Source organism: Phyllobates terribilis, unplaced genomic scaffold, assembly GCF_046119375.1.
Source record: "Phyllobates terribilis strain yellow unplaced genomic scaffold, ASM4611937v1 Scaffold_8__6_contigs__length_399053987, whole genome shotgun sequence".
NCBI classification, from domain to species: domain Eukaryota; kingdom Metazoa; phylum Chordata; class Amphibia; order Anura; family Dendrobatidae; genus Phyllobates; species Phyllobates terribilis.
Window position 1 is genome coordinate 86,000,268 of NW_027362768.1, and position 26,094 is coordinate 86,026,361.

General features: G+C 48.6%; 1 protein-coding gene across 4 annotated transcripts in view; it reads left to right on the top strand.

Annotated features, from left to right (window-relative positions):
• The first annotated feature begins 14,273 nt into the window (after nt 1-14,273).
• Nucleotides 14,274-26,094, top strand: part of LOC141156745 (carboxyl-terminal PDZ ligand of neuronal nitric oxide synthase protein-like) — a 110,506-nt gene continuing 98,685 nt past the window's right edge. For 2 of the 4 annotated variants that reach the window (XM_073643081.1, XM_073643083.1), the window contains exon 1: nt 14,277-14,591. In XM_073643081.1, coding sequence (XP_073499182.1) covers nt 14,487-14,591 — 105 coding nt within the window. In that variant the 5' untranslated portion in view covers nt 14,277-14,486. Of the gene's footprint in view, nt 14,592-26,094 lie in introns of all 4 variants that reach the window. The other 2 variants (XM_073643082.1, XM_073643080.1) reach the window with 2 other exon arrangements.

Below are 26,094 nucleotides of genomic sequence, written 5' to 3' on the forward strand. Positions count from 1 at the left end.
TTCTGGGTCCTTCCTTGGTTCACGGATTCGACTATAGCCAAGGTTGGTCCAGGTGAGGTCCCTAGTTATGACCCTACAGTCCCTCCTTGTACCATGGCGCAGTGATTGCACCATCCGGACCCGTAACAGGCCATGGAATCTGGTGGCTCCTGGGATCCCTCAGTCTCTGACGTTTACCAAGAGGTCTCCTGCCAGAAATCCCAACAGGACACTATGTGCTTTCTGCAGACTGTGAACTCCCGCCTGGATGCACTGTCTACCCCGCCCATGCCTGCCTCTACTCAATCGGTAACCGCTCTGGCGGCATCTCAATCCAGTAGCGGTATTGTACCTGGCTTTGGACCCTGACTGTCTACTTATCAACTGTAAGGCGGCGGTGTTCACACCGTGCAGTAACTGAGGCAGTGACCCAAGCAAGTCCAACATAAACAGCTTTTATTTCAGCAACTCACGGGTTAACAGAAAGTCCTCCGGTTCACAGCCGGGTTACCAGAAAGTCCATACACAATGGTTGCCGGGACAACGGCCACACCGGGCCGCTCAGAGCCTGACAGGTGCAGAGCCTTCCCAGGCGGTGGTTCAGCCACACTCAGTCCTGCTGAGCTATCCTGCTGTGCTCCCAGCAGGTTGCAACAAAGAACAACACTAATAGTTAATGCAGGAGTTTTAAAGGGCCTGTGGCAAGAGCCACTGGAAAACCCAGGTTTGAGGGAGGAGGCCGCCCCACTGCCTCCTGTGACCACCTCCAAGAAATGAAGGCCCTGCCGGGTTTTACTTAATCTGCCTTAGCCAGATAGTCTGACCAGGTCATTGCTCACCTTCATTCCTGCATTGCAGCCGCAGCTGTGTGTGTGACTGCAATGCACTCCAATGGATTTTAATAGGTCTCTGTACACATTCTGGGGGATATATAACGTCCCTCGTATACGATCCCCGTCACTGCCTCACATATCCCCCCCTCCGTTCAAACTTGTGGGGTTGAACATTTGCCACCATACAGGGTGCCCGGGACAGGGCATCCGCGTTTGCTTGCAACTTCCCAGGGTGATGTTCTACATAGAAACTGAAATTTTGCAGAGATAGGAACCACCTGGTGACTCGCGCATTCCTCTCCTTGGCATTCCTCATCCATACCAAGGGTGAGTGGTCCGTCACCAAGCGGAACTGACGCCCGAGTAAATAATAACGTAGTGATTCCAAGGCCCACTTAATAGCCAAACACTCCTTCTCTACCACGCTATAGTTTTTCTCTGCCGGGACAAGTTTTCTACTCAAGTAGGTGACCGGGTGCTCTTCACCATTCACTTTTTGTGACAATACCGCCCCTAGGCCTACCTCCGAGGCATCTGTCTGTACAATGAAGGTTTCCTTGAAGTTGGGGCTGATGAGGACCGGCTGTCCACACAGAGCCAACTTCATGGACTGAAAAGCTTCTTCTGCCTGAGGGTTCCACTGAACCATTACCGATTTTTTTTCCCTTCAAGAGATCGGTCAGGGCCGCCGTTCGCCCAGCAAAATTAGGTATAAACCGGCGGTAATACCCAAGGATGCCAAGGAACGCCCTCACCTGTTTTGTACTTGACGGTTTAGGCCAGTTTTTTATAGCCTCAACTTTATTGATTTGGGGCTTGATAGCTCCTCGGCCTATCACATACCCCAAATATCGGGCTTCCTCTAGCCCTATCGCACATTTTTTTGGGTTTGCCGTTAACCCTGCGGCTCTGAGAGATTCCAGCACTGCCTGTACCTGTGATAGGTGCGTATGCCAGTTGGTGCTAAAGATGATAATATCATCTAGATACGCGGACGCGTACTCCTGATGAGGCTTGAGCACTATGTCCATCAACCTCTGAAATGTAGCCGGGGCCCCATGTAACCCAAAAGGTAAGACCACATAGTGGTATAGACCCTCTGGAGTTACGAAGGCGGTCTTTTCCTTCGCCGAATCTGTGAGAGGTACCTGCCAGTAACCCTTGGTGAGATCGAGCGTGGTAAAGTACTGGGCCTGCCCCAGTCTCTCAATCAGCTCGTCCACCCAGGGCATTGGATAAAGGTCGAACTTTGACACTTCATTCAATTTCCGGAAATCGTTACAGAAGCGTAATGATCCGTCTGGTTTTGGAATCAGTACGATGGGGTTAGCCCACTCACTCCGTGATTCCTCTATGACGCCTAACTGAAGCATTTGTTTTACCTCAGCCGTGATGGCTTGCCTCCGGGCCTCGGGTACCCGGTACGGTCTTATTCGTACCCGTACCCCAGGTTCGGTGACAATGTCATGTTGGATAACCGTAGTCCTACCTGGTAGCTCTGAGAACACGTTGGTATTGTGCTGCACCAGCGAGCGAGCCTCCCGTCGCTGCTGTTTAGTGAGGGCATCACTTATCCTGACCTCCCCCTCGGATGCTTCCCTGGCTGAAGGTGGAGAATTCTCTGGTGATATGCCCGGGGTGACGTCTGTAACTAAACACTCTCGATCTTTCCAAGGCTTTAGCAGGTTTACATGGTAAAGCTGCTCAGGTTTCCTCCTTCCGGGCTGATACACCCGGTAATTTACCTCCCCCACTTTTTCTCGAATCTCATATGGTCCTTGCCACTTGGCCATGAACTTACTCTCGGCTGTGGGTACCAGTACTAACACCCGATCACCCTTGTTAAAAGTTCTGTTCTGACTCTGGCTCTTTTATTATATGTGCGCCTCTGAGCTGCCTGGGCATCTAACAGATGCTCTTTCACGATGGGCATGACCGCCGCGATCCGGTCCTGCATACTAGCCACGTGTTCAATTATACTCCTATGCGGAGTTGGCTCTTGTTCCCATGTCTCTTTGGCTACGTCCAACAGACCCCTAGGGTGTCTGCCGTACAATAACTCAAAGGGAGAGAACCCTGTGGAAGCCTGGGGTACCTCACGGACGGCGAACATCAAATAGGGTAACAACATGTCCCAATCCCTTCCATCCTTAGAAACCACCCTTTTTAACATGGACTTGAGGGTTTTATTGAACCGTTCTACTAGCCCGTCGGTTTGAGGGTGGTACACCGAGGTGCGCAATTGTTTAATTTTTAGCAATTTGCATAGTTCCTTAGTCACTTTGGACATAAAGGGGGTCCCCTGATCCGTTAGGATCTCCTTGGGTAGTCCAAGGCGACAGAACATGGCAAACAGCTCCCGTGCAATCAGTTTTGCCGAGGTGTGGCGTAGTGGTATAGCTTCCGGGTACCGAGTGGCATAGTCGACGACTACCAGTATATGTTGGTGTCCACGGGCGGATTTTACAATGGGTCCAACCAAGTCCATTGCAATCCGTTCAAAAGGTACCTCTATCACCGGCAGGGGTACCAATGGGCTACGGAAACTTGCAGTGGGTGTGGTCAACTGACATTCGGGGCAGGATTCGCAGTACCTTTTGACCTCCGCGTAAACCCCAGGCCAAAAGAACCACTGCAAGATACGTTCTAGCGTCTTTTTTACCCCTAAGTGTCCACCCAGCAGGTGTGAGTGTGCCATCTCGAGAATCGCCCGACGGTACGACTGAGGTGCCACTAACTGATCCACAACCTCGTCCCTGATCTTATCTATCCTATAGAGCAACTCACTGTTGATTACCATGCGTGGAAATACAGTATCGGCACCAGGCTGTTGAGCTACACCATTTACCTCTAACACCCTTTCCCGCGCCTGAGCCAGGGTGGGATCCTGTAGCTGAGCCGTCCCAAATGTGGCCCGGGACACTTCCAGCTCGGGGATCGATGGGATCTCCTCGACCTCTCCTGCCAGCACCTCTAAGGAAAACCTATCGGGGACACACTCTGTCCCTAGGTTGGACACCCCTACGGCAGGTTCCCCTGGCTCCGGTTCGTCGGGTACAACGCCTGTAATACATTTTACCGGGGGAGAGTGGATTTTGTTTTTCCACAGAGACCAGAACAGGGGCAAGTCTCTTCCCAACACAGTCCCGTAGGGAAGAGTCTTTACCACCCCTACCACATGTTTTATTTCTCCACACGGCGTGGACAGGACTACCTCCTCAGTTGGGTACTCTCGGAGGTCCCCATGGATACACACAACCCCAACGGGCCGTTCACCGGGGTTGTCTCCTGCCACCAACGACCCATATACCAAAGTCACAAGGCTCCCTGAGTCCAGGAGGGCCTCCGTGGGCTACCCATTAACCAGTACCTGGCATAATTGGAGTTCACTGTCCCGGGAGTCGGCGCTCGCCGTGCAGATGGTCTGGGCATACATTGAGACCTGGCGGCTATATCCCCAGTCCATGGGTTCCATAGTCAGGGGGCAATTAGCAATCACATGTCGCGGCCGCTGACACCGCCAACATCTAAGGGTGGAGGTACTATTTGGTCTTATGACAGTTTGGGAGGGGGTCGGTCTCCTGTAACTCTCACTCCGAGGATCCCCTTCAGCACGGGTCTGGTGCTGACTGTCCCCAGCAGAGGGACACGACCCCTTTCCCGACTCCTGGGTTGGCAGGGATCGGCGTGACAGCCGCGAGGGGCCAGAGTCCCGGATAAAGTCCTGAGTGGCCGAGTAGCGCTCGATCAGGCTGACCACCTGGTCAAGTGTGCCGGGGTCCCCTTGCCCCACCCAACGTTGGATAGCGGCTGGCAGAGTCCTCACCAGCCGGTCAACCACTACCCTCTCCACCATCTGGGCTGGAGACAAAGTCTCAGGCTGGAGCCACCTCTTTACTAGCTGCAGGAGGTCATAAGCCTGAGACCGGGCGGGTTGGGTCTCCACATAGGCCCACGAAAACACACACTGAGCCCTCACGTATGTATTGACCCCCAGCCGGGCAAGGATCTCACCTTTGAGCCTCTGGTAGTCCCGGGCGTCCTCCCGACTGAGGTCGAAACAGGCCTTCTGGGCATCGCCAACCAAAAACGGCGCCACCACTTCCGCCCACTGGTCGGCTGGTAAGTTTTCCTGCTCTGCTGTGCGTTCGTAGATGGTAAGGAAGGCTTCCACGTCGTCCTCCGGTCCCATCTTGCTCAACGCTGAGCGAACCTTGTCCCGAGCCTCTCGACGTTCCGGTGCTGGTGCCGTCGGCGTCTCCCGCAGAGCTGTGAGCTGCTGCATGATCAGCTCATTGGTTTGCTGTTGCTGCCGCTGCATATGGGCCAATTGCCTTAATAGCTCCTCCATTTTATCCACAGGTTTAGGCTGAAAGGTGGCTGGCCGGATTGTGGCCATGCAGCTGCCGGTGGGGGTATGCCTCAGTCACAATGCCCACATTCTCCACCAAACTGTAAGGCGGCGGTGTTCACACCGTGCAGTAACTGAGGCAGTGACCCAAGCAAGTCCAACATAAACAGCTTTTATTTCAACAACTCACGGGTTAACAGAAAGTCCTTCGGTTCGCAGCCGGGTTACCAGAAAGTCAATACACAATGGTTGCCGGGGACAACGGCCACACCGGGCCGCTCAGAGCCTGACAGGTGCAGAGCCTTCCCAGGCAGTGGTTCAGCCACACTCAGTCCTGCTGAGCTATCCTGCTGTGCTCCCAGCAGGTTGCAACAAAGAACAACACTAATAGTTAGTGCAGGAGTTTTAAAGGACCTGTGGCAAGAGCCACTGGAAAACCCGGGTTGGAGGGAGGAGGCCGCCCCACTGCCTCCTGTGACCTCCTCCAAGAAATGAAGGCCCTGCCGGGTTTTACTTAATCTGCCTTAGCCAGATAGTCTGACCAGGTCATTGCTCACCTTCATTCCTGCATTGCAGCCGCAGCTGTGTGTGTGACTGCAATGCACTCCAATGGATTTTAATAGGTCTCTGTACACATTCTGGGGGATATATAACGTCCCTCGTATACGATCCCGGTCACTTCCTCACACCACGTTTTGGCGGCGACCCCGCTCTATGTCGGGGCTTCGTAAATCAGTGCACACTGCACTTCGAGCTCCTGGCTCATCAGTTTGCTGCTGACGGGCTAAAGTGGCCTTCATCATGTCTTATCTCACAGGAGAGGCATTGGCGTGGCTCAGTCCCCTGTGAGAGAGGGGGGACCCTCTGCTGTCTGATCTCCAGGCTTTCCTTGAAGCCTTCTGGAGGGTTTTGGATGAGTCCAGCCGCATGTCCTCAACAGCCTCTTCTCTCCTCCATCTGCGCCAGGGGCACCACACAGCGGGCCAGTACACTGTACGTTTCTGCACCCTCTCGTCTGAACTTGCCTGGAATAATGAGGATCTGGTGGCTACCTTTTGGGAAGGTCTTTCTGGGTGGATCAAAGACGAACTGGCCGGTCATGACATACCCACCTCTCTGGATGACCTAGTGTCTTTGGCCACATGGATTGAAATCAGGTTCCAGGAGCGTTCTAAGGAGGTGGCCCTTGAGAGAAGACCTTTACACCTAGCACCTACCTTTCAGAGACCAGTCTCGCAACAAGCCTCTGCCTCAGCATCCTCTCCTGAAGCTATGCAAGTTGACCAGGTGACGATGGTCAAAACTCGCCAGGAAGTCCGCTGCGCTGAAGGAAGATGCTTTTATTGTGGCAGTTCGGAGCATGTAATCCGCTGATGTCCTGAGAGGCCGGGAAACTTCAGAGCCTAGGATCACTTAGAGAGGTCATCCTGGGCAAGAATATTTCCTCTCCATCCCTGACGCTGTCAGTAGCCATATCCTGTGGCAACATCCATTTTGTCGAGACTGCCTATCTGGATTCCGGCGCTGCTGGGAACCTCATCCAACAAGCCATTGTGGAGTGGTACCGGATCACTATCCAGCATCTCCCGGATCCGTTGGCAGTTTCTTCGGTGGATGGGAGACCCCTTGCCGAGTCCATTCTATTCGTCACAGAGCCAGTAGTTCTTCAGATAGGAATGCTGAAGGGGCTGAAGGCTATTCAACGATTCCTAGGATTTGCAAATTATTACCGCCTGTTCATTCCTCATTTCTCTTCTCAGACTGCTCCCATCTATGCCCTGACCCACAAAGGAGTTAATGTCAATGGACTCCCGAGGCGGAAAGTGCCTTTATGTCCTTGAAACAGGCCTTCTCTTCTGCTCCAGTACTGCATCGTCCTGACTTTAACAAGCAGTTCTTCCTGGAGATAGATGCTTCTTTTTCAGGGGCCGCAGCAGTCGTCACCCAGAAATCCTTGTCCGGACAAATGGTGACCTGCGGCTTCTTTTCCAAGCTCTTCTCTCCTTCAGAGCGCTATTATTCCATTGGAGATTGGGAACAGCTTGCCATTAAACTGGCGCTGAAGGAATGGCGATTCTTACTAGAGGGGTCCCTGCATCCGGTGGTCATCTACACGGATCATAAGAATCTCGCCTACTTGCAGTGCGCTCAACCCTCATCAGGGGTCTCATCAGGTCTCTGTTCTTTGCCTGCTTCAATTTTATTCTCCACTTCCAGTCGGGAGATAAATATGTCAAGGCAGACGCGCTCTCCAGATCATTTCTGTCAACTGACCAAGAGGAGGAGCCTCAGCACATCATTGAGCCCTCCATAATAATTACAGTTGCTCCGTTTGATCTGTCTCGTCTTCCCCCAGGTAAGACTTTTGTGGCGGCTCCAGATAAGAAGAGGGTCCTACTCTGGGGTCATTTGTCTAATCTGGCAGGACAGAAGAAAACGGCTTTGCTTATTTCCCGACATTATTGGTGGCCGACCCTACACAAGGATGTTGCAGATTTCGTCTCTGCCTGCTCTTCCTGTACCCGACAGGCAACTTCCGACTGCTTCTTTTACCTGTGCCTTCCACTCCGTGGCAGCATATTGTGATGGATTTCATCACAGACCTCCCTGAATCGGCCGGTTGTATTGCTATTTGGGTGGTAGCTGACCGCTTCTCCACGATGGCTCACTTCATTCCTCTGCCTGGTCTACCCTCTGCGCCAGTGCTGGCTAAAGAGTTTATTCTTCACATCTTCCGTCTCCACTGCCTACCTCTTCATATTGTCTCGGATCGTGGGGTCCAGTTTACCTCACGCTTCTGGAGAGCCACGTGCAAGCTTCTGAATGTCGCATTGGATTTATCTTCGGCTTATCAACCACAGTCTAATGGCCAGGTTGAGAATATCAATCAGATCCTCACTAGCTTCCTTAGGCACTTCGTCAACGCCCACCATAGCAACTGGGTGGAACTCCTGCCTTGTGCCGAATTTTCTTACAATAATCATGTGAGCGAATCTTCAGCCAAATCTCAGTTTTTTGTGGTATACGGTCAGCATCCCAATATCCCGTTTCCTGTTTCCACTTCGGTTGACAATCCCACCGCAGAGTCTCTTGTTAAAAATTTTTCTGTGATCTGGGAGGACACAAAGTTTTCATTGCTACAGTCCTCTGAGTGGATGAAGAAATGTGCTAAAAAGAGATGTCTGGATCTGCCGGTATTCTGTCCAGGGGACAAGGTCTGGTTATCATCCAAGTATGTTCGTCTCAAAATACCTTCATACAAGTTGGGCGCGTGGTACTTCGGCCCTTTCGAAATTTTGCAGCAGATTAATGTAGTGGTGACCAAACTCCCTTCCTCCTTACGGATCCCCCACTCCTTTCATGTGTCTCTACTCAAGCCTGTCATTCTCAATCTTTTCTCTGATGATTTGGGTACCACTCTAGCTCCAGTCTGCGCTGAGGACGTTTTTGAGGTAGAGAACATTCTCGCGGCTAAGAGGATAAGAGGAAAAACATTTTTTTCTGGTGGATTGGAAGGGGTTTGGTCCTGAGGAGAGGTCATGGGAGCACAGGGAGAATATTCATGCTCCTCTTCTTCTGGAAAAATTTCTTGCAGGCTTGAAGAAGAGGGGGCGTAAAGGATGGGGTACTGTAGCGCCGGCGTCTCTGCCTCCTGCCCGGCAGAGACTCTGATCCCTTCTTACCCCCGCGGCAGCAGCCCTGCATCCTCCGCTCCTCCTTTCTCCTACGCCATGTCTGCCAGGGGTGCGCACATCGAGCTCAGATTCTCGGGCACTGTGCTTATTGCACGCGCACTCCCTGCTTAAAAGGGCCCGCGTGCGCCGTCCTAAAATGTCTCCGGCCAATGGCCGGAGGACATCCTCTATTTAAGGCACCTCCGCTAAGATGGAGGTGCCTGTGCAATGTTGAAGTTTGTGTGTTAACACTCTCTCCAGTCCTAAGGTCTCAGTGATGCCCACAAGCCTGTCTATTGTGCTGCCCGCAAGCCTGTCTACCATCCGTGCCCAACAGCCTGTTCATCAGCCATGCTCGCCAGCCTGTCCATCAGCCGTGCCCTCCAGCCTGTTTACCAGCAGTGCCCGCCAGCCTGCTTACCAGCCGAGCCTGCCTACCTGCCTACCAACCGTGCTGATCTACCTGCCTGCCGTACCAGGCAGCGCCTGACATCAGTCCCGTGTGAGTTGCTTGCTCTCACATGAGGTCGGTCCCAGAGCAGCACCTGGTCCATCTTCTTGGTTCTTCCTTGGTTCACAGAGTCAACTAAGCCGCCGTATAGCCAAGGTTGGTCCGGGTGGGGTCCCTATTTACACCCATTAGGTCCCTCCTTGTACCACGGCACAGTGGTTCCACCATCTCGACCCTTAACACAGAGATGGATGCCGAGAAGACTGAGACAGCCTCAGGGCAGAGAGGAGCACTGAAGAGACTGTGGATACAGCCTAAGGGCAAAGAGGAACACTAAGGAGACTCAGGACACAACCAAAGGGCAAATGGGAATGCTGATGAGACTGAAAGGACAGCCTGAGGGCAGAGAGTAACACTGATGATTAAGGAGGCAGTCCAAAGGCAGAGAGGAATACTGAGGGGACTGAGGAGACAGCCCTAGAGCTGAGAGGAATGATGAGGAGACATTCCAAGGGCAGAGAGAAACCCTGAGGAGAATGAGGAGAAAGCCCAGGAGGAGAAAGGAGCGCTGAGGAGACTGAGGAGACAGCCCAAGGGCAGAGAGAAGCGATTAGACTGAGGAGACCACTGAGGGCAGAGTAGAGCAGAGGAGATGGCCTGAGAGCTGGGAGGAGCACCAAGGAGATGGCTTGAGTGTGGGCTGATATGAACAAGAGCTTATGTTTGAAATCTGAGCAACACCTGGACAGAAAGTTGACGAAGCTCATTATAGTAAGTGGGGACAGTGAGGCTGCTGACAAATCTGTCCCAAGCTGCTTTCCATTGTTGTGCTCCTGTAATGGACAGGACAACAAAGCACTGCCTTCAAAGGGTTGTCCATCACTTTCTAAACTTTTTTCTAAATATGGCCAAATGAAAATGAAATGCTAAATAGGTGTACATGTGGGTGTGGTTAAGGGCATGTCCTAAAATTTGAATATTTTGTTGCTCTTTATCTTCTTCAGAAGTTGTGAGGTATGAGAAAATGCTGCATGCAATGTGAACACCTAAGGGTTATTCAAAGTGCATAACTTTGTACACAACTGATGTATGAAAACCCAGCCTAAGGGCTCGCTCACACGAGCGATGATTCTCTCTTCCGAGATTATCGGATCGATTACGGTAATGACACTCAGCTCAAACTCTGATCAGAGTTTGAGCTGAGTGTCATTTTACTGTGATCCGATTCTCTCGGCTGAGAGAATCGTATCACAGGTGCAGAGAGGACGGAGAACTTAATTTCTCCATCTTCTCCATTGTCTGTGTCTAAATCGGACTGCACTCAGATGACATCTGAGTGAAGTCCGATGTTTTACACACAACCATAGACTTGAATGGGTGCTCGTGATCCGATTTGTGGAGCCACTTGCAGGAAGCTACGATTTTTTTTTTCTAATACAGAATAAGCGTGAGAAAAAAAACACAGATCTGCGCTGCCTCATAGTATAACATTGGTCCCAGAGCTGTCCAATAAAACATCGGATAGCACTCGTCTGACTTACATGCTTATGTGAGCGAGCCCTAACAAGACTTTGCATTTTGGCATTGTTCACTCTGTTCTCTTTATGTTCTTTTATTTGTTACTATCAGTAATAAACTGCCACATGATAATAAATGTAAAATGTTCTTTTGGGGTTTCAGCAGACGGTACTACAGCTTGGTGCCTTATTAAGATAAGATTCACATGTCATTGATTCATTGCAGAAATTTCTGCAACTGAAAAATCTATTCCTTACATCTGAGGCTCGGTTCATACATCATTGTGTTTGGCGTACGCACCTGGAAAACTCTTAAAATATATTCCAAACATAACCATGAAGCCTCATTTCCCTGATGGATGCGTCGGCATACAAGTTTTTTTAACTTTGTAGAAATATATGTCCTATAAGTCCTTAGAGATCTGAACATTTTTAGTTTTTGTGCTTCATTTTTTTATTTCCTTCTTTCAAAAGCATATTTTTTTTTATTTCTCCATGTACACATGAGGGGTTGATTTATGCAATTTTTGCAGATCAATTGAAACCATTCACTTTAGCTTATAATCTACTGAAATTTTGGGAAACATTTCTATTGCCGAGAATTTTTTTGTTTCTTTATTTCATTTTTTTCAGTGTTCATGGTGTAAAAACTGACCTGGCTACGTGTTTCTCCGGGTACGATACTGCCAAACCAAACGGTTAAAAGAAACTCAGAACTGTAAAAAAAATGGTTTGTGTCACCATTTTCTGAGATCCTTAACATTTGTTATTTTTTCATAAGTGAAGCTGTGTGTTTGTTTTTTGCAAGTTGCTGTTTTTATTATTATTATTAATTATTATTATTATTATTATTAAGAGAAAAAGGGGTATACATAGCAAAAACACTTACAATTATATTTAACAAAATGTGACAGCGACTGGTACAGGAAGAGAGAGGACCCTGCCCCCGAGGGCTCACAGCCTACAAGGGATGGCTATTGGTCGCATGTTAGGGAACATAGGACTTTTTGATGGCTTTTTTTGCATTTTTTTTGTAGGCGCTGCAGTGATTAAAAAAAGACAATTTCTGGTGTGTTTTTTTCTTTACACTGCTTACCTAATTAATTAATTTTACATTTTCCTAGATCAGACATTTACGGATTCAGAGACACCAGATACGTTTATTTCTTTAATTTTTTAATTTATTCATTTTAAGAAGGGAAAAAATGGGGTGTTTAAAAACATTTTTTGTTACATTTGGCTCATTATTAATTTTTTTTGCTATATAACCAAAGCTTAATAAATCCATTTATATAACCAACTATATACATATCAGTGTTGTGCAAAAGTTTTAGGCAGCTACAGTACAGACAAAAAGTTTGGACACACCTTCTCATTTAAAGGTTTTTCTGTATTTTCATGACTATGAAAATTGTACATTCACTCTGAAGGCATCAAAACTATGAATTAACACATGTGGAATTATATACTTAACAAAAAAGTGTGAAACAACTGAAAATATGTCTTATATTCTAGGTTCTTCAAAGTAGCCACCTTTTGCTTTGATGACTGCTTTGCACACTCTTGGCATTCTCTTGATGAGCTTCAAGTGGTAGTCACTGGAAATGGTTTTCACTTCACAGGTGTGCCCTGTCAGGTTTAATAAGTGGGATTTCTTGGCTTATAAATGGGGTTGGGACCATCAGTTGTGTTGTGCAGAAGTCAGGTGGATACACAGCTGATAGTCCTACTGAATAGACTGTTAGAATTTGTATTATGGCAAGAAAAAAGCAGCTAAGTAAAGAAAAACGAGTGGCCATCATTACTTTAAGAAATGAAGGTCAGTCAGTGCTAAAAATTGGGCAAACTTTGAAAGTGTCCCCAAGTGCAGTTGCAAAAACCATCAAGCGCTACAAAGAAACTGGCTCACATGAGGACCGCCCCAGGAAAGGAAGACCAAGAGTCACCTCTGCTTCTGAGGATAAGTTTATCCGAGTCACCAGCCTCAGAAATCGCAGGTTAACAGCAGCTCAGATTAGAGACCAGGTCAATGCCACACAGAGTTCTAGCAGCAGACACATCTCTATAACAACTGTTAAGAGGAGACTTTGTGCAGCAGGCCTTCATGGTTAAATAGCTGCTAGGAAACCACTGCTAAGGACAGGCAACAAGTAGAAGAGACTTGTTTGGGCTAAAGAACACAAGGAATGGACATTAGACCAGTGGAAATCTGTGCTTTGGTCTGATGAGTCCAAATTTGAGATCTTTGGTTCCAACCACCGTGTCTTTGTGCGACGCAGAAAAGGTGAACGGATGGACTCTACATGCCTGGTTCCCACCGTGAAGCATGGAGGAGGAGGTGTGATGGTGTGGGGTGCTTTGCTGGTGACACTGTTGGGGATTTATTCAAAATTGAAGGCATACTGAACCAGCATGGCTACCACAGCATCTTACAGCGGCATGCTATTCCATCTGGTTTGCGTTTAGTTGGACCATCATTTATTTTTCAACAGGACAATGACCTCAAACACACCTCTAGGCTGTGTAAGGGCTATTTGACCAAGAAGGAGAGTGATGGGGTGCTACGCCAGATGACCTGGCCTCCACAGTCACCAGACCTGAACCCAATCGAGATGGTTTGGGGTGAGCTGGACGGCAGAGCAAAAGGGCCAACAAGTGCTAAGCATCTCTGGGAACTCCTTCAAGATTGTTGGAAGACCATTTCCGGTGACTACCTCTTGAAGCTCATCAAGAGAATGCCAAGAGTGTGCAAAGCAGTCATCAAAGCAAAAGGTGGCTACTTTGAAGAACCTAGAATATAAGACATATTTTCAGTTGTTTCACACTTTTTTGTTAAGTATATAATTCCACATGTGTTAATTCATAGTTTTGATGCCTTCAGTGTGAATGTACAATTTTCATAGTCATGAAAATACAGAAAAATCTTTAAATGAGAAGGTGTGTCCAAACTTTTGGTCTGTACTATATATATATATACATACACTATGTGGATAAGTACTATAGATATAAGTGTGTGCACATCCACTGGCGGACACAGACAGGAGAGGCCCCTGTACATGAACAATGAATGGGCCCTTTGCACTCCAATAGCTCATTATAAAGCACTTTTCAAAATGATTTGGAAGTTAAAATGGGCCCCCTTAAACCTTGGCCCCCTGTGCAACTGCACAGGTTGCACCAATGGTATGTCAGCCCAGTGCACATCTATTATCTATATGCCTAAAACTTTTGCAAAGCACTGATATGTATATAGATGGATATCCCCCCCTCCCTCCCCCCAGCTTATGCGGGCAGCTCCAGCAATCATTAACCAGTTGCACGCGGGCAGGCAGTGCGCCTGTCATTCATTGTCCCGCCGCATTGTGACATTGGGCACTGCTCGGTGCGCCCTCTAGTGGACAATCACAGAAGATAACCGGCTCAGCGCGCCCTCTACTGGTAGAGTCAGGGAGTGGCGTAGGTAGCGTTTCCATGTAATCGCCTCCATCCCAGCCCACAGTGGGACGTGCCTGCACAACCGTCCACCCAACACCGGTGGGAAAGCGTCCTCCCAGCGATAGGATTGTGCTTCCTCTTCCCCGGGATCCTCCCCGGCTCCAGCCCCGGGATCGCTGCTGCTGCTGCTGACACACTGCCTGTGCCCTGCATGGGATCCTGCCAGGAAATCTCGGGCTCGACAAAATGCCAACTAAAAGCAGGTACAATCTGGTGGATGACGGGCACGACCTGCGGATCCCGCTGCACAACGAGGAGGCATTCCAGCATGGCATCTGCTTCGAGGCCAAGGTGAGCGCTGCTGCCTCCGTTATATGTGGGCTGGGGGGCACAGCTGTGCGGGGGGCTCCGCTCCCGGTGGGGGGCGCACTCACTACTTGCCTGCTGACAGGTGCTGGAGTCATGGGCACATTGTCTGCTTTTCCTCCCACATTGTGATGAATGGCAGTCATGTTAGTGGTCCCTAGATTTAAAGGGCTCTTGTGCTGTCTGAGCTCAGCACTGCAGTGATGGCAGTATAGTGGGGGGCTGATATACTGAAGTGTTGTTACCTTTGGCGCTGACCTCTGCCCATATGAGCCATCCCCAATACCCGAAAATCCACAGGTGGCATCAGACCCCCAGTGAGGGGCTCCCACTCTACAGACAGTGTGGAGACCCCCTATGTTATTGACACAAGTCTGTGGGACTATGTATGGCATACTCATGATCTCTGCTCTATGTCCAGTGTATACATCGTCATCACGTAATGTTATATTATGGCTCAGGTGTAATAGATCTCTTCTGCTGTTCCACTTAGATTTCTATATGGACTTTCCACTATAAAGAGGGAATCCACTTGTGTGAATGCAGCTCTACTCTGCGTGCACATAATGTCTCTTTCAGGTGGATTCTTCCTAGGACTCTCCCAAAAAAGCACAAAAAATAAATATAATACACTGCAATGTGAAAACCATGTCTTTTATCACTTCTTTTAACCCCATCAGGCTGTGGAGCAGCTAAGAGAAGTCCATTCTTCCGGCGGCATCTGCTTGGAAGCCGCCATTATCTTATACATGAAATGGAAAAGAAAGATAAAAAGAGATGCCAAAGAATACGCTTTACGAAAAACACTGTCAGTATTTTCCCGAAGCGTCTTCTGCTTCAAGAACGACGTGTGTTTGCCGTTGTCTGAACGTCTGTGTGTGAACATCCCCTTATTAGTGAAGCCTCTCCTGTCATCTCCGTCCTGTGGTCATAGGCTCGTGTATATCTGTATCCCACTGAATGGGGTGGTAGTGGGGGGAGTTTATTAAATCGCTGCACTGTTGGTGGAATAGCGCCCCCTTCCCATATATAACAAAACTGCACCTTACAAGTATTGATATGTGGCCCCTTAGGTTCTCCCAGTTGCTGTAATGTCAGAAGAAACCACCAATAATCTCCATTTTATATAGGGTCCCCTGACTGTCCCCCATGGCAGTCCTCAGGGGTAATATGGTGCATGTTGGATTTACTTCTGAAAGAGGTTGTCCAGTTAAAATAAGTCATCACCTGTCTATAAGATGGGTGATGACCTGTTGACCGGTGGATGTCCTACTGCTGGGACCTGCACCATCGGCAGATTGGGGAACTTTTATCCTTGTTACAGAACGGTAGTCACAGGTTTAATGGCTGATCGTGGCTACATTCATTCTTAATGGAGCTGCCAGAAAAAGCCAAGCGCTGTGGTCGCTCATCAACTACGTTCTGATGAGAATGAAGAAAGTCCCAACGGTCGGACCCCCACTGATCGATTAGTGATCACCCATCCTGTGGAGAGGTGATAAGTTATTTTCATTGGATAACCCCATTAGGGGCTCAATCACAAACAAGTTTTTGGCCACCTCACACGTTGACATATGGACCACAATTTCTGGACAAGCTGCGTGTCTCCTGAACCAAATAATCAGCCTCTTATTCTTCTGTGAAGCTGTTAGTTTGGGTCAAGATGGTCTGTAAACTGCGTCAGTAGTCAGACTATAAGGTAACGTTCACACTTTCAGTATTTGGTCAGTTTTTTATCTCAGTATTTGTAAGCTAAAACCAGGAGTGGAACAATCAGAGGAGAAGTATAATAGAAACACGTCACCACTTCTGTATTTGTCAGCCAAAACCAGGAGTGGGTGATAAATACTGAGGTAAAATACTGAATGTGTGAACGTGGCCAAAAATGCGGACTGGTGAAGCCGGGATTTATGACAGTGTTTTTGCTGAATACTGACTGGCACAATCACATCAGGTTGTTTTTTGCTAACTGAGACGTGTCGTAGCCGGAATCAGTTTGTGGCCTTAAATGTGAATGGATGAGTAAAAAAAAAAACCTAAAAAAACATCACATGGACTCCATCTGTTGTGTTTCTGTGCTGTACATTGCTCTGTCTAATCCCAGAAGAAGCTTGGGAAACTTTCAGCTATATAGGAGAAACCTGATTGATATACTGATGGTAAAACCAAACACATGGACAAAAAACTGATGACAACCGATCCAGCGCACTGATAAATAATAAAAAAAAAATGTCATGATTGTGGATGGAAAAAAAAAAATTACCGAGGTGTTACTTTTAGTGATGAGCGAGCATGCTCGCTACTGCTCGGCGCTCTCCGAGTATTTCCGGGTTGCTCGGGCGGGAACTCTGGTCTCCTCCTTACATGTTTCGCGCTCTTTAGAGAGCCAATGAACATGCAGGGATTGCCTGCCATGCACTGTAATGCCGTAGCCATGTTGGTTGTGGGCATTACAGAGATTGGCTGGCCGCACAGCGTCATCGGGTCTATATCTGACCTGGCGCTGCCATGCTCGTCACAGTCACTCCGGATCTGACAGTAAATAATCCTCATTATTTGCTTAAAAGCAATCCAGAGAACACCGTTTTTCTGCGCCATTTGCTTGTTTTGGGAGAGGTGCTGCTGCGTCAGGGAGAGATTTGCTTGTGTATTAGGTAGTGTAGGGAGAAAAACCGTACATTACACCTATCCATCTCAACAAACAGTCCTTCTGAGGACTAATCCATCTGCAGAGATATCAGGCAGGCAGGGTGTATAGGCAGGCAGTGTATATAGAAGACTGCAGTGCATATAGCACAAGAGGCTCCATTCCAATTCTGCCGTCTGCTGCTGTTAGATATTTCTATACAAAGGCCCAGGTCTCAGGGGCCAGGAATACTTTTCTTTGGATCTTAATCCTCATTATTTGCGTAAAAAGCAATCCAGATAACACAAGTTTTTCTGCGCCATTTGCTTGTTGGCACTGCAGAAAATCCAGCTATTTAAAACTGTGTTTTCTCCGTCAAACGGATCACATATACGTTATCAGAAAATACTGCCATTTCTGGCCTCCATTAAAAATTTCCGTTAGTGTGTCATTGAACCAATTCACCACAGTTTGTTGTTCAAACTAGTTACCTACAGGCCCGGTATTTAAAACTGTTTTCTCCATCACACGGATCACATATAAGTTCGCTCCAAACTCAGTCATTTGTAGTGAGCGTGGAAGATACTGTCCTCCATTTAAAATGGGCAAGGCACGTGGCAAGGGATGGGGAACTGGACGTGGTGGTAATGGTGCATGCAGACGCCGAGGACAAGGCGGTGGGCAAGCCGAAATTGTGCCAAAACAAACACCCACATCTTCTCGCCTGACCTTCCGGTCCAAATTTCTAGTGGATCGCAGCACACCACTATTAATCCCAGAGCAGTGTCAAAAGGTTATTGGTTGGATAGCGTATAATGCTTCCAGGCACTTAGTCACCACTACCACCCTGTCTTCCACACAGTCAAGTCTCAGTAGCCGTGAGTCTGGACCGCATATTCCTCACCCTGATCCTCCTTCCTCCCACCATGCCGAGTACCCAGGGACAACTGATCCCACACTTGGACACTCTGAAGAGCTGTTCACTTTTCCATTCATAGATTCGGGCCTCTCGCCCGGTCCACTTGAAGCGGGGCTAGAGGAGATCGCGTGTATCAATGCCCAAATATTTGAGCAGCCACGATCACACGAAGGCGACGGTGGGAAAGTGTCACAAGAAGTGGACGATGATGAGACACAATTGCCAGAAAGTCAGGAGGAGGACCAGAGTGCGGAAGTGGAAGACGAGGTGGTGGATGATATAGTAACTGACCCAACCTGGCAGGAGGACATGCAGAGCGAGGACAGCAGCACACAGGGGGAGGGAGGCTGAGCACCCCAACAGGCAGGAAGAAGCAGTGTGGTGGCCGCAGACAGAAGGCAGGCAACCATTCTCCGTAACACCAACATGAAGGAAGTTGCCAATACAACTGTTAGGTCTTCCCGAGTCTGGTTGTTTTTTTAAAGACTCTGCCGATAACCCCAAAAAGGCCATTTGCACCACCTGCCAGGCCAGCATAAGCAGGGGTGGCAAAACGACCAGCCTGACCACCACGATCAGGCACATGGCAGCAAAGCACTCGACTTTGTGGGCCAAACCCCAGGGTCCAGGAACAGTGTCTGCGGGTGGCACCATTGCTTCTTCCGCTGTTGTGCATGCAAGCCAATCCCCTGTCCATGGTGCATGCGAAGATGCCTCCTGCCCTGCACCTGTCGTTGCACACTCTCAAGTAGCAGCATCAGGAAGCACGTCTTTGTCCTTGTCCCAGCGCAGCGTTCAGTTGTCCATACCCCAGTCCTTGGAACGCAAGCGCAAATATGCAGCCAATGCCCCACAGGCCACACTACTAAATTCTCACATTTCACGACTGCTTGTGCTCGAAATGTTGGCTTTTAGGCTCGTGGAGACGGAAGCATTCCGCAACCTGATGGGGGCGGCCGTCCCTCGTTACTCGGTCCCCAGCCGCCACTATTTTTCCCGGTGTGCCGTCCCCGCATTACACAAGCACGTGTTCCAAAACATTAGCCGTGCTCTCAACAACGCAGTTACCGGGAAAGTCCACCTAACCACGGACACGTGGACAAGTGCTTGTGGGCAGGGACGGTACATCTCGCTGACGGCACACTGAGTTAACACAGTGGAAGCCGGGACCCAGTCGGACCTTGGGACGGAACACGTCCTCCCGACTCCAAGGATTGCGGGCCCTAGGTCAGTCACGATTGCCCCCACAGTCTACAGCTCCCGCATCTCATCCTCCTCAGCCTCCTCCTCCTCTTCAGCCTCCATCTCCGAAATGACCACATCAGTCACAAGCTGGAAGCACTGCCTCGGCCAAGTGGCAACAGGCTGTGCTGAAGCGAATATGCTTAGGTGAAAAACCGCACAATGCTGAAGAGTTGTGGACATCTCTGAAAGAGCAGGCAAATCTGTGGCTCACACCGCTGAACCTACAGCCAGGCATGGTCCTGTGTGACAATGGCCGGAGCCTGGTGGCGGCTCTGAGGTGAGGCGAGCTCACACATATACCATGCCTGGCCCATGTGCTTAACCTCGTGGTTTAGCGGTTTCTCAAATCCAACCCGGAGCTGCCGGATCTGCTTGTTAAAGTACGCCGCCTGTGTGCCCATTTTAGAAAGTCACCTACAGCTTCCGCCACCCTTGCAGTGTTTCAGCAGCATTTGCAGCTTCTGGCTCACAGACTGGTGTGTGATGTCCCCACGCATTGGAACGCTACACTGCAGATGTTGGGAAGGATTTGTGAGCAGAAGAGGGCAGTTGTTGAGTACCAGCATCAACAAAGCCATTGGTATTCAGTTCAGACTCCACACACAAGACCTCAGGAGTGGACATGGATGTCAGACATATGTACCATCCATCAAAACTTTGAGGACTCCACCAAGATGGTGAGCGGCGATGACGCTATAATTAGCATCACCATCCCGCTTCTCTGTCTTCTGAAATGCTCTCTGCTCACAATCAAAGAGGATGCATTGCAGGCGGAGCACGATGGGATGGAGCAAGGAACCATACAGGGTGATTGCACACAGCCAAGCCTCATCTCATCCCAACGTGGATTGGGTGACAATGAGGAAGAGGAGGAGGAAGGACAGGAGCTAGTTTCATTTTCTATAGACGGTACTACCTGCACAGCTGTCATACCATCTGTTCAGTGTGGATGGCCATAGGACAGAGAGGAGGAGGAGAGCATGGTCAGTCATCCTCTTGGTGAGGACACGGATGTCTTGCCTGTTAGTAGTCTGGCACGCATGGCTGAGTTTGTTACGCTGCCTTTCCCATGACCCTCCCGTTCTCAAAATTTTGGGTGACAGTCATTACTGGTTGGTGACACTTCTAGACCCACGCTACAAGGAGAAGTTTATATATCTTATTCCTGAGGCAGACAGGTCTACAAAAATGGGGCAGTACCAGAAGGCCCTTGCTGCGGAACTATTAAAAAAAATTCCCATCTGAAAACTCTGGCGGCAGAGGGCACACTTCGTTGGACAACCAAGGAGTACAGGCGAGAGAGACACAACTTCAATCCAGCAGAGGCAGGGGAACACTGTCAAAGTTCTGGGAGAGTTTTCCCAGACCCTCCCATCGCACAGGCCCTGAGGCGCGGGGTACTCTCACAAGGAGTGCAAAGTTTGGGAAGATGCTGAGGGAGTACCTTGCTGACCGTACCAACGTCCTCCCGTGATTCCTCTGTGCCTTATAATTATTGGGTATCCAAGCTGGATACGTGGAATGAACTGGCTCTCCTATGCCTTCGAGGTCCTGGCCTGCCCTGCCGCCTTTGTTTTATCAGAGCGGGTTTTTAGTGCCGCTGGTGGAATTATAACTGATAAGCGCATCTGCCTGTCAACTGAAAATGCTGACAGGCTGACTCTTATAAAAATGAACAAGGGCTGGGTTGGGCCAGACTTCTCAACACCACTGAATGATAGCAGTGTAACATAAACTCCAATCCAGTGTCTTTTCTTGGGAGGTGTATTCCCATGCACCTTTTCATACCCACACATGGGTATACGCTTCCTGATTTTGGTTATTTGCTCTTGTCCTCCTCCTTCTCCTCCTCATCCTCCACCACCATATCATCAGGGTGACCGTGGTCCGTGATGCAACACCCACCTAATTTTTTTAAAGGGTGTTTATGATGCCCGTAAAAAACAATTTTATACAGTATTTTCATGTATACCCCCCAGGGGTAAATGTTTGTCAGCCCATACACTTTTAGTGCATGGGCATTACAAGTATAGGAGGCCTACTCCTTTCTAATGGGAACTTTTTTTTTATGAGGCCCTCCTCCACGTCTCTTCCAAGGGTCATTAATGTGCCTCCAACTTTTTGGCAGCCCTTGCATTCACTGCACAGGCCAACACTATGGGAGACTCTCTCCTTTCTAATGGGCCCTGCTCTGTGTCTCTTTAAATTCTTAGTGGGGTTGTTTCTAAAATTGGTTACCCGTTGGACTCACTGCATACCCTATAACTGTATAGCAGACTCTCTCATTTCCAATGGGAACATGTCGTACCTTGTTTCTGTGGCCCTGCTCTGTGTGTCTTTAAATTCTTAGTGGGGTTTTTCCCAAATTTTGTCAGCCCTTGCAGTCACAGCATGTGCATTACCACTATAGGAGACCCGCTCCTTTATAATGGGAACATTTTTTTTACTGAGACCCTCCTCTATGTCTCTTCAAAGGGGTATTGGGTTGCGTCCAAATTTTTGGCAGCCCTTGCAGTCACTGGATACGCAATAACAGTATAGGAGACCCACTTGTTAATAATCGTAACAACAAAGCATAGCAGGCTGATGGCTCTCTAACAATAGCTACGGCCGACTGCTTGCCTTTTAAGAATAGTAAGGGCCCTCTGATGTCTCTGTAAAAATAGGCTTTATGACTTTGAGTCCCTCCATCATAAGTAAAAAAGGATGTGTCTGATGATGTGTCACACACCACATTGCCAAGCGGCAACAGGCTGTGCTGAAGATAACATGCTTAATTGACAAACCGCCCAGCGCTGCAGAGTTGCTGAAAGCTGTAACACAGCTGCCTGATCTGTGGCTCTCACCACTGAACATACAGCCAGGCATGGTCGTGTGTGACAATGGGCGGAACCTGGTGACAGAGAAATGACAGCCGGGGTAGATACGGTTTCCCTCTATGCCAGTCCTTTCACCAAGCTAAAGAATATGGCTGTGGTGAAATACAACTCCCACTAAGAAGCTGTTTCAGATTGAAAAACATTGTGCCCACCAGAGGATTTGATTCTGAGGGCTAACCTTCCTCACCCGCTCAAGAGCCCCATAGCAGCTGCAAAGTTAGCGCTATCATGAACTCTCCTGAGGTAGAAGCCAAGGCACACCAGGGGATTCTCTGGTGGGACCGTCCAACCCTGCCGAGAAGCAGTTCTGGCTAAGAAAAGTGTGTGGGAAGGTTCCCGGATACTCTATGGCTGCTTTTTTACTGAGGAGGAAACACACGCAAACATGGGGAGAACATACAAAGTCCTTGCAGATGTTGTCCTTGCTGGGATTTGAACCCAGGATCCCAGCGCTGCAAGGCTTCAGTGCTAACCACTGATCCAATGTGCTGCCGTTCACCCTCGAATATCAGGCTGGAGAAGGCTGGAGAAACTTGCACCTACTGCCACTCTATTTTCAGCTCCTTTGTGAGAAAATGTATTTGGACAGCCACTCAGTCTACCAAATAAAATTCCTGAAAAGGAAATTGGGGGTGGCTTCGCTACTGGTACTGGGGGCAGTGCTAATACCATGGCGTCGTACCATAGTTTGCTGGAAATATTCCAGGCTGGTAAGAGGCAAGCAAATTCCCACAGAAAAGTACCAGCAGTAATGTTCAGGCCACATTTCAAGTGCAAGCAGCTTTAGAGCACTTCCTGGGAGAAATGACCCGCAGGGTAGATACGGTTTCCCTCTATGCCAGTCCTTTCACCGAGCTAAATACAACTCTTAGCAAAAAAAGTTGTGGACTGGCTCCTTACCGTCCCTGGCCACATTCACCTGTCCACGTGTTTGTGGTTAGGCGGTCCTTCCCAGTAAGTGCACTGGGGAGGGCACGGGTAATGTTGTGGGACCCGTGCTTGAAGAAGGCGGAGGCGATACCGGGAAATATAGTGGCGGCTGGGGACCGAGTATGGACACTCAGCCGCCTCTGGGATGAGGTTGTGAAAAGCTTCCACCTCCACGAGCCTAAAAGGCCACATTTCAGGTGCAAGCAGCTGTCAAAAATTTGGCAGTATAGTATTGCAGCCTGTGGGTGGGTGGCTGCCTGCATACTTGCGCTTGCATTTCAAGGAATGGGGTAGGGACAACTGAACACGGCAGTGGGACAAGGACGTGGATGGTGATTGTTGCAAGTCTGCAATGACAGGTGCATGGCGGGAGGCATTTTTGCATGCGCCAAGGATCACTTCTGATGGGCACACTTTTAGGCAGTGACCTGGGAGTCAGAGATGCTTCCAGAGGTCTTCCCCATGCTGTTTCCATGTCTTTTCAGCACTGTATGCGCGTGTCTGATGATGTGTCACACACCACATGTCCAGATAAGGTTGTAAAATGTTAAAATGACATTTCCTGGTGAATGCATTTGTCTTGGTTGAAAGCAATTCAAAAGTGCAAAAATGCATCAAAAACGATACCTGTGAACATAGCCCAAGGTGTGGAGGAGTATTTTTGGTTTTGGTTATTTATTTTGCCTTCTATACAAGTCATTACCCTGGAAAGGATGTTCCTTAATATATTTCCCAGGAAAATCCATTTTGGTTTCGTTTTTGTATGTTTTATTGTGAGTCTGTAAAAGTGGCGTAATATTCTGACCACGTTGCTGACAGCAGTGACTTGAGAGTCACAAATGCTTCCAGGGGTCTTCCCCATGCTGTTCCCATGTCATTTGAGCACTGTTCCCATCGATTTGGGCAATTTTTAGGCCCTCTGCAGACCGCCGGGTGGAGCCGCCTGAAAAATGCTCGAGTTTCCCATAGACTTACATTGGGCTCGTTGCTCGGGTCGAGCACCCGAGTATTCCAATGTGCTCGACCCGAGCAACGAGTACCCGAGCATTTTAGTGCTCGCTCATCACTAGTTACTTTAGGAGATGTCCTGTAGGGATACAGCCACAGTCATAAGTGTCTGGCATCGCCACGTCTCCTGCTTTCCCGTAGAATAATCCGTCACTGCGTGTACATCTATACTGAGGTCACGGGTTTTTTTCAGCCTTATTACTGTTTTGACAACAGCGCGGTTGTGTTTCTTTCGCAGGGTTGTCGGCAACTCTTAGACTTGACGTCGCTTCTTACGGTCAAAGCCGATGTGTTTGTGGCAGTGGATCGGGCGGCACGTGAACGGTCTGCCATGGAGGAGTGTACAGTGAGGGTCAAAGATAAAACCCTCCATTGGGATATCTTTGAGACTTCTGTGATTTTTCACCCCCTTCTAGTGACCTTCTTGTCTGATGTGGAGATTTCTGACGGATTTTTTGCCAGATGGCATGGGCAAATCTACGGTAAATCATAAACCGTAAGAGTTGCTCTTTATCTTCCATATTTGGTTGAGGTTACTGTAATATTACCAGCAGTCACAATGTCTGCGATTATTCCCTGTGACTATTACATACTGTGCCATAATCAGTACTAGGTTCCAATGCCAAGTTACCCCCTGGCACCTCCCTAGTGCCAGTGACCCCATTATATTGCAGCATGGAAGGGGACTATTTCTCTTTTTACAGCATATCTGATTATCAGGAATCATCCCCAATCCTTGCTTTCCCGATTACTAAGTCCCCTATGCCGCCCTCGTCCATACAAGCGCTTCTCTGGAAATGAGCTGTACGATCGGACTACGTACGTACCTATGTCAGCAAACACAGCCCCGCTCCTGGTATGTATTTAGAAAGAAAAGAATTGCAATGTGAGAGTTTAAGCCAAGTTCACACAGTATTAACCGTTTCACTGACAGCCATCAGACCCGTAGACTTGCATTGTCGATTCCGATTCGATACTCTGCTCAATATCGGACATGTCTCCGCAATTTTGCGGTGACAAAAAATATCAGAACAGCGCTATAGCCTATGCTAGGTATGAGTGCTATCCATAAAAAAACACAGAACTTGTACGAGAAAAACTGATACCCTTATCTTAGGGCTCATTCAGATAAGAACCGTGCGCTCCTCATTTTCTATTTTCCTGGGTGACATAGGTCCTTGTTCACACCAGTTTTCCAGCAGGATCTCGTTGGTTGTACAGACCCCAATGTCCTGGTGCCTCAGAATACTGTTGGAAAAAAAATATTATTCCTAGACCCAATCTTATGTACAGTTAATTTTTCCCTTTTTGTTTTTCACAAAATATGCTTAGTTTGTGCCAAAAGTTGTGTTTTTTTTTTATATTTATATCCTATACTATTAGAATTACCCGGCTAGTATGGATATATTTTGTTTAAAGGGGTTGTCCAGGTTGATCGTGACTCTGTCACTCTGTGACTTCAGACTTGTGGATCCTTGCATCGCCCAAGTTGTGAGGAATCCCTGGTGCCGGCGGCGAGACCAATCAGTCATGTGACCGTAAGTATTAGATAATCAAACTTCTGGCCACATTCTGACTAGATGTGGGCAGCCTGGCTCAATACAAGTGTATCGAGTGAGGCCATGCATGTCTAGTCAGAATGTGGCCGGAAGTATGATTATCTCATACTAGCAGTCACATGACCGCTCGGTTTTGATTCAGGCATCGAAGAATTCGAGGATTCACAAGTCTGCAGACACATAGCATTAGGTTTTAAAAACTTGAAATCTAGTCTGAAACCTTCCGAAACGCCTTATTTACCCATGTTGCAAATATTGGACAGATTGGTCCAGTCATTTGACCATAAAATGAATATTTGCTTTTATGTTTTGTGGCGAATAT